Source organism: Ascaphus truei, chromosome 2, assembly GCF_040206685.1.
Source record: "Ascaphus truei isolate aAscTru1 chromosome 2, aAscTru1.hap1, whole genome shotgun sequence".
NCBI classification, from domain to species: domain Eukaryota; kingdom Metazoa; phylum Chordata; class Amphibia; order Anura; family Ascaphidae; genus Ascaphus; species Ascaphus truei.
The window spans coordinates 296,451,290-296,461,414 of record NC_134484.1 but is presented as its reverse complement, the minus strand read 5'-3'; the positions used below and the strand labels follow the sequence as shown (position 1 = coordinate 296,461,414).

Here is a 10,125-nt window from a genome sequence, read left to right as displayed (position 1 = left end):
GAGTGTGGGAGAGAGAGAGTGTGGGAGAGAGAGAGTGTGGGGGAGAGAGAGAGTGTGGGGGAGAGAGAGAGTGTGGGGGAGAGAGAGAGTGTGGGAGAGAGAGAGTGTGGGGGAGAGAGAGAGAGTGTGGTGCAGAGAGAGAGAGTGTGGGGGAGAGAGAGAGTGTGGGGAAGATAGAGAGAGAGTGGGGGAGAGAGAGAGAGTGGGGGAGAGAGAGAGAGTGGGAGAGAGAGAGTGTGGGGGAGAGAGAGAGAGTGTGGGGGAGAGAGAGAGAGTATGGGGGAGAGAGAGAGAGTGTGGGGGAGGGAGAGAGTGTTTGGGAGAGAGAGAGTGTGGGGAAGAGAGAGAGAGTGTGGGGGGGAGAGAGTGTGGGGGGGAGAGAGTGTGGGGAGAGAGAGAGTGTGGGGGGAGAGAGAGTGTGGGGGAGAGAGAGAGTGTGGGAGGAGAGAGTGTGGGGGAGAGAGAGTGTGGGGGGGAGAGAGAGTGAGTGTGGGGGAGAGAGAGAGAGTGTGGGGGGGAGAGAGAGAGTGTGGGGGTGAGAGAGAGTGGAGAGACACAGGGGGGAGACCCAGAGGGTAGAAACGGTGGGTGACACACACAGAGGGTGGGTGATACACAGAGAGAGAGAGAGGGTGGGTGACTGACTGGGGCGGGGGTGACTGACTGGGGCGGGGGTGACTGACTGGGGCGGGGGTGACTGACTGGGGCGGGGGTGACTGACTGGGGCGGGGGTGACTGACTGGCTGGGTGACTAACTGGGGCAGGGGTGACTGACTGGCTGGGTGACTGACTGGGGCGGGGGTGACTGGGTGACTGACTGACGGCGGGGGTGACTAACAGCAGGGGGTGACTGACTGGGGGGGGTGACTGACTGGGGGGGGGGTGACTGACGGGGGGGGTTACTGACTGGGGGGGGGTGACTGACGGGGGTGAGGTGACTGACTGGGGGGGTGACTGACTGGGGTGGGGTGACTGACTGGGGTGGCGTGACTGACTGGGGTGGGGTGACTGACTGGGGTGGGGTGACGTGACGGGGTGACTGGGTGGGGTGACGTGATGACTGGGTGGGGTGACGTGACGGGGTGACTGGGTGGGGTGACGGGGTGACTGGGTGGGGTGACTGGGTGACTGGGTGGGGTGACAGGGTGACTGGGTGGGGTGACGGGGTGACTGGGTGGGGTGACAGGGTGACTGGGTGGGGTGACGGGGTGACTGGGTGGGGTGACAGGGTGGGGTGACAGGGTGACTGGGTGGGGTGACAGGGTGACTGGGTGGGGTGACGGGGGTGACGGGGGGACTGGGTGGGGTGATGGGGTGACTGGGTGGGGTGATGGGGTGACTGGGTGGTGGGGTGATGGGGTGACTGGGTGGTGGGGTGATGTGACAATTCTGGTATCCTACCCACGCACACAAACACTCTCCCATGCATGCACACACACACCCATGCACACACACACTCTCTCCCATGCATGCACACACACACACTCTCTCCCATGCATGCACACACACACGCACGCACGCACGCACACACACACTCTCCCATGTATGCATGCATAGACAGACACACACACTCTCTTCCATGCATGCATGCACACACATGCACACACACATGCACACACACATGCACACACACACGACAGAGGGAAGAAGAGGAAAGGCCACGCGACCGAGCACCACCACCACTGCCCCGCTCGCCTCCCCCCCCCCCCCCCGTGACCATCTCCCGCCCTGCGCGCGGACAGCCACGGGACAGTGGAGAAGCGGAGACAAAGTAGGTAAGCGGGAACACCCCAACTACCATCACCAGCCCCGGGCAAGCGGGAAGTGGCGCGGGAAGCAGGGGTAAGCGGGGAACACCCCCACTTCCATCACCGCCCCCCAAGGGTATCGCGGGGAACACCCCCACTACCATCACCAGCCCTGCGCGGGTATCACGGGAATCCTGGGTAAGCGGGGAATACCCACTACCATCACTTGGGGATCAGGGGAAGCGGAAAGTGGCGCGGGAAGCCGGGGGGGGGGGGGGAGTAGGGGGGGACACCTCCGCCCCATACGGGAAGCCAGGGTAAGTGGGGGCCGGGGAGAGAAGGGGGAACACCCACGCTACCATATCCAGCCACGCACGGGTATCGGGGGGTGGGGGGGAGTAAGGGGGAACTGCAGGAGGCAGGGAAGGAGCAGAGGGGATGGAGGATTGGAGAGTACTTACTCTCGTACCCTCCAACAGATCTCCGGCCAGAAAAAAAGGCCGTTCGTTGGGGGCCGGCTCATATAGAGCCTGGCCGCGCGCCCACAAAGCCTGGGAGCGCGCGCCAATCAGCAGTCAGGTAGGGGGAGTTTTTTTTTTTTGTTTCAAGCAGCGCGAGCAGGGAAATTTGAGCGCGAGCAGGGAAATTTAAAAAAACAAACACGTGTGCTGCTTGGGCCAATATTTACTCGCCCGGGGGTTAAATCCACACGCCCCGGGCGTGTAAATGTATAGGATTGTCGAACACTGTATATATATATATATATATATATATATATATATATATATATATATATATATATGTATGTATGTGTTAGCCGAGCTTCAATAATCAAAAAATAAATAAATAGATGATACCGTTCTGTGGCTAACGAAATGCTTTTATTTGTGCGAGCTTTCGAGATACACTGATCTCTTCTTCCGGCGATGTTACAATGAATTAAGCAAGCAAAAGGTATACTTAACAACAGTGTCTATTGGAATGTTATCTGTGCTGGTCCTTCCCCCGGTGTGGATGTGTTTTATGGCTAGAGGTGTCAAAAGGTTACTGAAAGCAAGTGATGTAAGAGTGTGTGTGTATCAGTGTGAATAAAAATGAATGGAGAGCCCACAGTATATACAGTGCTTTACAAAAGGTGGGTGTGGAGTGGGAGTGGATATAAATGGTGTGGGTGGGTGTGGAAATGTGAGAGATAATAGATGATACCGTTCTGTGGCTAATGAAATGCTTTTATTTGTGCGAGCTTTCGAGATACACTGATCTCTTCTTCCGGCGATATTAACATTGTAGACACTGTTGTTAAGTATACCTTTTGCTTGCTTCATTCATTGTAACATCGCCGGAAGAAGAGATCAGTGTATCTCGAAAGCTCGCACAAATAAAACCATTTCGTTAGCCACAGAACGGTATCATCTATTTTTTTTTTTATATTATATATATATATATATATAATACTGAGTTAAGTTATGGTGAGTAAAAAAAGTGACAAAAACCCTCCACAGGAAAGCAAATATGCAAATATAGCTGTATGCTCATCTGCATGTCTTAGGCAGGTCTGCAACCCCACCTTTCCCCATTATCACCCAGCATACAGCACTTCCACTGCAGCAAGGGATTCTGGGAAATGACATGCAAATGAGCACACAGTGTCACTTTTTGCCTCAATAACCATTTTTAACATGGTTCCCTATAGGCTTAAGCTTGCTGCATGGTCACAGCTTTGAGCACAGCCAGGGTTAAGGTGCATACCCAGAAAACCACCCACAGACAGCTGTTTCGACCTTGATGGGTCTCATCAGTGTGGGGTTGATTTTACTGGGATGCAAGAGAGGCTTATGGGATAGGCCAAACCATAATACTGAGTTAAGTTATGGTGAGTAAAAAAAGTGACAAAAACCCTCCACAGGAAAGCAAATATGCAAATATAGCTGTATGCTCATCTGCATGTCTTAGGCAGGTCTGCAACCCCACCTTTCCCCATTATTACCCAGCATACAGCACTTCCACTGCAGCAAGGGATTCTGGGAAATGACATGCAAATGAGCACACAGTGTCACTTTTTGCCTCAATAACCATTTTTAACATGGTTCCCTATAGGCTTAAGCTTGCTGCATGGTCACAGCTTTGAGCACAGCCAGGGTTAAGGTGCATACCCAGAAAACCACCCACAGACAGCTGTTTCGACCTTGATGGGTCTCATCAGTGTGGGGTTGATTTTACTGGGATGCAAGAGAGGCTTATGGGATAGGCCAAACCATAATACTGAGTTAAGTTATGGTGAGTAAAAAAAGTGACAAAAACCCTCCACAGGAAAGCAAATATAGTTATACGTTACCGTTCCAAGGATTGGTAAACAAGAGACAGCACTCAATGCACTTAAATACCCCTTTGTATCCCCCTGAGGAAGGTCCCATTCTGTAGGACCGAAACGTTGGGTTTCTGGATGTATTTTTGCTTTCACTAATACACTTTGATTTTCAACATTGAGCGCTGTCTCTTGTTTACCAATCCTTGGAACGGTAACGTATAACTACATTCTCTATATGGGACGTGCACCTGTGGCTTACCAGCACCTATTGGAGTGCCAACTGCCTTATCTGACTATCTATATATATATATATATATATATATATATATATATATATATATATATATATATATATACACATATATATACATATATATACATATATAAATATAAATATATATATACACACACATATATTTACACATACGTGTGTGTATGTATGTATGTGTATATATATATATATATATATATATATTATGTATAAAGCAGAAAATAGCCGTGTTAGTCCAGTTGCAATAGTGCAGCATAAATTAGTTCTTCAGTATTAGGTGATACCTTTTTTATTGGACTAACAATTTGTGTCATAGGACAAGCTTTCGAGAGTTCTCCTCTCTTCTTCAGGTCAAGCAATACTGATATACACAGGAATCTATGGTTAAGACAGTGTAGAGAGAAAAAAAAACCACAAAACAGATATGTACTGTAGATAAGGTAGGATGTTAAAAGTGTTTGAAGCCAGGGGAGGGTGACAAGGAAAGGTGTGGAGGGGGAGGGATGCTGTGGGGGGGGGGGGGGGTAGAGATGAGAAGTGTGGATGAGAATAAAGGCAAGCAGGATAATTACAAACAATTTTTATAGGGTGTGAGAAAACCCATGTCCGCATTAAGTCCTTTGGTTTTGGTGTCAAGGAGTCTTATCATTCTGAGTTCAAATGTTTTCAGTACATATCTGTTTTTGTGTTTTTGTTTTTTTCTCTCTACACTGTTTTAACCATAGATTACTGTGTATATCAGTATTGCTTGACCTGAAGAAGAGAGGAGAACTCTCGAAAGCTTGTCCTATGACACAAATTGTTAGTCCAATAAAAAAGGTATCACCTAATACTGAAGAACTCATTTATTCTGCACTATATATGTGTGTGTGTGTGTGTGTGTGTGTGTGTATATATAATATACATATATATACACACACACACACACGTGTGTCTACATATATATATATATATATATATATATATATACAGTATATATATATATATATATATATATATATATATAATACACACACACACGTGTGTGTGTGAGTGTGTGTGTGTGTGTTATACACTTATCTGGTGAGACCGTTCCCTTACCCCCCTCTGCCTTTACCCTTTTGAATCCAATAAACAGAAAACACCTATCAGCCTGCTACAGCTACTTTATACCCACCTTGATCTACATCAGTGTCATTCCACTCCCCATCTGTTGCTTTATTCACATTCAATGCGATGCAATTAAGTGCTCTATCATCTACAAGTGCTACTCCCTCACAATAGATCTATTGGACACTTTTTGGACACAGTTTTTGGACATTTATTTTTCCTCTATTCATTTATCCCATTTGTATTGGCTTATTGTTATTTATGCTTATTTTGTGTTTGTTATATCTGTTTGTCCAGCAAGCAAGCTTTTTTTGCCTTTATTAAATTTTTCCTTATTTTGAACAGCTATATAGTATTGAGCTTTTTTCTTTTCCCAATTTTCAAGGATAGACATATCTCTTTAGAGCTGCATCTTAGTGGCCTATTTCTCCTTGATCAGTGCCTGATATTCTAATTACACAAATATTAAATTTATCTATCACTTATTATTTTATCACTAAGTGCTAGTCCTAGCGCTGATTTGTTTTTTATATATATATATATATATATAAAAAAATAAATAGATGATACCGTTTTTTTTTTTTTTTTTTTTATTATTGAAGCTCGGCTAACACGGTACTGATACCTCTACATGTATATATATATATATATATATATATATATATATATATACATATATATACACACACACACACCCGCTTACATACATATTACCCTGCAGCTCCTGTTAAAATGGCCGCACGGCATAAAATGACTCCGCGTTGCCATGGCAATGTGCCTCCGCATGGCGTTGTGACGTCATGTAGCATCGCGTTGTCATGGTCATGTGGCGTCATTTGACGCCGTGCGGCCATTTTAACAGGAGCTGCAGGGGAAACAGTCAAAGTTGCAGGGGAGAAGACAGAGAATGCCGGCAGATGCCGCAGGTAAGCACTGGACAGCGGGCAATGCACTTGCCCCAGGCGAGTGGGTGAATGCATTTGGCGAACTATGACGTATGTATTTTTGTATATTTCCTTTGTTTATATATGGGATGTGGGGGTTAATTAATTGTGTATATATGGGGTGTGGGGGGTTCATTTGTTGTGTATACATTATATGGGTGTGGGTGGGTAATTTGGTGTATATGTGGGGGAGGGTATTTTGGTGAATGTGTAGGGTGTGTTGGAGTTACAGTAATCTAGCACTTGTATGGGGTGTGTACGCATGATTCCTATAAACTTTGGCTGTGTGTATGGTGCATGTAGGTGTGTGGTGTGCAATTGTTTGTATGGCGCGTGTTGAGCATACATGTTTATACAGTGTGTGTATGTTGATACTTGAGTTTGTGAGTTGTTTTCACTGCAGTCCCTGGATGAGACCCCTTAAACAGGTCACGGAATTAGTTTGCTTTGATTGTAGGAGGGATTTCCCCTTTGGGCCAGAAACTGCATTAGAATACAGTCAGTACATTGGAATCCTCTACATAATAATTAGGAAGTACAGTTATTTCTCTTCTCTATAAAATGTGCACAGTTTGTCAAGTATATATTAGCTTTGTTATTTCTCTGTGATTACGATCACTGAATATATTCTTTACCTCTAAATATTTTAAAAGATTATACAGGGTAAACTAGGGTTACCATATATCCGTATTTTCCCAGACATGTCTGAATGTCTGATCGAAGGTCGCCGTCCAGGAGGAATTTGTAAATAGCTAAAAATATCCTGGAATGCAGACTGTGCATACACAAGCAATGCGCGGTTGGCACTCACACAATTGTCAAATGCTGTCTGCACATGCGTGAATGAAAGCTGACCACGCATGCAAGCCGGCGCTCATCACACACGCATGTGCGGTCAGATTTTGGTGTCTTCTTTTTGAGCATGGATTTATGGTAACACTAGGTACAAGCTTTGCATCAAAGCAATAAAAATGAATAATTATTTAACATTGAGAGAAAAAAAACTGTACCTGTATCGTACTATAAAATAATAAGTAGAGGAGGATAAATACAAAATGTTCAGTTACTTACGGAAAGTCGGGTGGAGAAAACGCTGACTTGATGACACCTGCATAAATTGCCATAATGGAGAGAATGACACAGCTAAGGAACACCAGTGCAAGTTTGTTGACATATTTAACACCTACAAATACCACTATAACCATCATTGTGATGATGCACGTTCCATAAATTCTCATGTTGTTTAACATGACCTGAGGCTCTTCATTTCCAGGTTCAGGTTTAAATATGGCAGCATTTGGTGATATGTAGGTCTATAAAGAGAAGGAGAATTAAGATTATCTTAAAAATTATTAATTGTTTTTACATTACTCAGTCAACATCCCCTCTATTTAGCTATTTTAGTGATTTCAGTTACTCGTTTTTTAAAGATTCAATAATTACTCAGTTTTTGTTTAAACAAATATGGAAAAGGAGCAACAGGTCATTAATCCCACTAGATGGTTTCAGAAAATATTAGAGTTTGCCAATCAATGCCAGTGAGGATACCATTCAAAAATAGTAACACTTTCTTAACATAAATCGAAGCTCAAACAATGGTGAAGAAGATTTCTGCCTAAATATTAATTATGCAATATTCATATATATTCAGCATGTAAATTTTTAGGATAGGTAATTTAGTATTAAGTTAGAAATGATATTGGAAAATGATTAGCTGACTCTGCAAAGATAAGCCAAAGATAGCCAGGTGTGGAAATGATTGTCTGCTGAGTTGAATAGTATATGATCAAGAGTTTGTAATCAAAGGATAGTTAAAATGTTAAGAGACAATACAATAGAGATGGATCTTAAAAGATAGGGAACATAGGATTAACTGTGGTTAATTAGTTACTATTGACAGAACAAAGAGGGGTTTCTGAATCAGGGTAATATTGCTAAAGAAAGAAACCGTCTTCCAAGGTTGATGATTGACTAAGAATATTTGGGCTGACAGTGAGAGAATCATGTATTGTTTAAAGCTATAAAGAGTATCTGGATTTATAGAATTCAGAATCATTTAACAACCCAGCTACTGTAAGAACAACCAAGCAAACGAATCTCCACTCTAGAACTAAATTCTATATGCCTGAATGATGTAACGGACTGAAATGATGCTGGGAAAGATGCTCTCTATTGTCCCTGAATAAAGAGAAAAGAACCGGACCGTGGACAATTTGATATATATATTTAAAAGTTGGACATTTATTTGCACTTATCTAATGAGCAAATGTTCAAAAGGCCTCTGATACAGTAGTGAAAAAGTTAGTGAACCACTCAATATTTTTAGATTAAGATCTAATAACATTTTACATTTGAAATATAAGTCCTACTAGATAAAGAACCTGATCAAACAAATGACCCAAAAAAGTTATACTTTTCCAACATTTATTTATCCACAAATTATTCAACATTCAATATCCATATGTCAAAAAATATGTGAACCTTTAGCTTCAGAACACCTTGAGCAGCAAGGACTTCAACTAACCATTTTCTATAACTGCTGGCCAGTTTTTCACATGGGTTTTGAGGAATTTTGGCCCATTCCGCCTTACAGAACTGTTTCAAATCAGTGAAATTTGAGGGCTTCCTTGCATGGACAGCTCGCTTCCGGACACATGTCGATGGGTTTATGTCCAGACTATGACTAGGTCATTCTAAAACAGAATTTCTTCTTCTGCAGCTATTCTTTTGTAGATCTGATGTATGTTTAGGATCATTATCTTGCTGCATGACCGACTTTCGCTTAAGCTTCAGCTCAAGGACATGAAAATAACAAAAAGATTTGGGCGCAAATGTGTATAAATAAAATAGTGATAATAATATATAGGTGATAAGTAAAAGTGAGTTTTAATTTCCAATATTCAAATATTAGATGTCCCGATTTGAGAGTGCAATCCTGCAGCCGGAGTAAAAAGTCAGGGGTTATCCAGACCCCTTAAGGCTGTAAAAACAGAAAACCTCTGGCGCATAGATTGCACTATGAAATAAACAGTTCTTAATGCATAAATATATATAAGCGGGTCTTCACAGGACATAGGACATATATTCAGCAAGTAAAATGCATATTTATTTAAAAACCTTTTATAGTTGAACTGTATCAATCTGAACCTGAATCTTTTACAATTTCCTCTGGGATATCTGATCCTTGTTATTAATCAGATATTTATACTGCAAAGATATTGTTTGTAAAGAAATGTTTTTTTTCTCTGTCACTGCAGAGTTTCTGTTTACCCAAGGAAGTTTTTTTTTAAAGTAGTTTTATTAACTTCCTCCGTTTTTGCAGTCATACTATCTATATTAATCCACTAGATTCTCTGGGGAGTTCTCTCTTCCCCAGTTCTCAAGAGTGAACATGAGTGTTCAAAACTTGGCAAGTTTGAAGGATTCCCCTTCTATGTTATATGGGATGCCTCATACAAGCAGTATGCAAACCCTTGAAGTCAATTGTCTCTTACAATGTTGTCTGAGTAAGTCACACAGTAGTAGAAATGGCTCATACAGTACCTCTCTGGATGTAATCTCCGTTGTACAGGCATACCCCGGTTTAAGGACACTCACATTAAGTACACTCGCGAGTAAGGACATATCGCCAAACAGGCAAACGGCAGCTCACGCATGCACCTGTCAGCACATCCTGAACAGCAATACCGGCTCCCTACCTGTACCGAAGCTGTGCATAAGCAGGAAGACTATAGAGCCTGTTACAAATGTCTTATTTACATCAGT

General features: G+C 43.2%; 1 protein-coding gene across 9 annotated transcripts in view; it reads right to left on the bottom strand.

The window, feature by feature from the left end:
- SLC12A7 (solute carrier family 12 member 7) overlaps positions 1–10,125 on the bottom strand; it is a 623,740-nt gene that overhangs the window by 305,877 nt on the left and 307,738 nt on the right. For all 9 annotated transcript variants that reach the window (XM_075586361.1, XM_075586370.1, XM_075586368.1 and 6 more), the window contains one exon: positions 7,432–7,673. In XM_075586361.1, the coding sequence (XP_075442476.1) occupies positions 7,432–7,673 (242 nt within the window). The remainder of the gene's footprint in view (positions 1–7,431; positions 7,674–10,125) is intronic.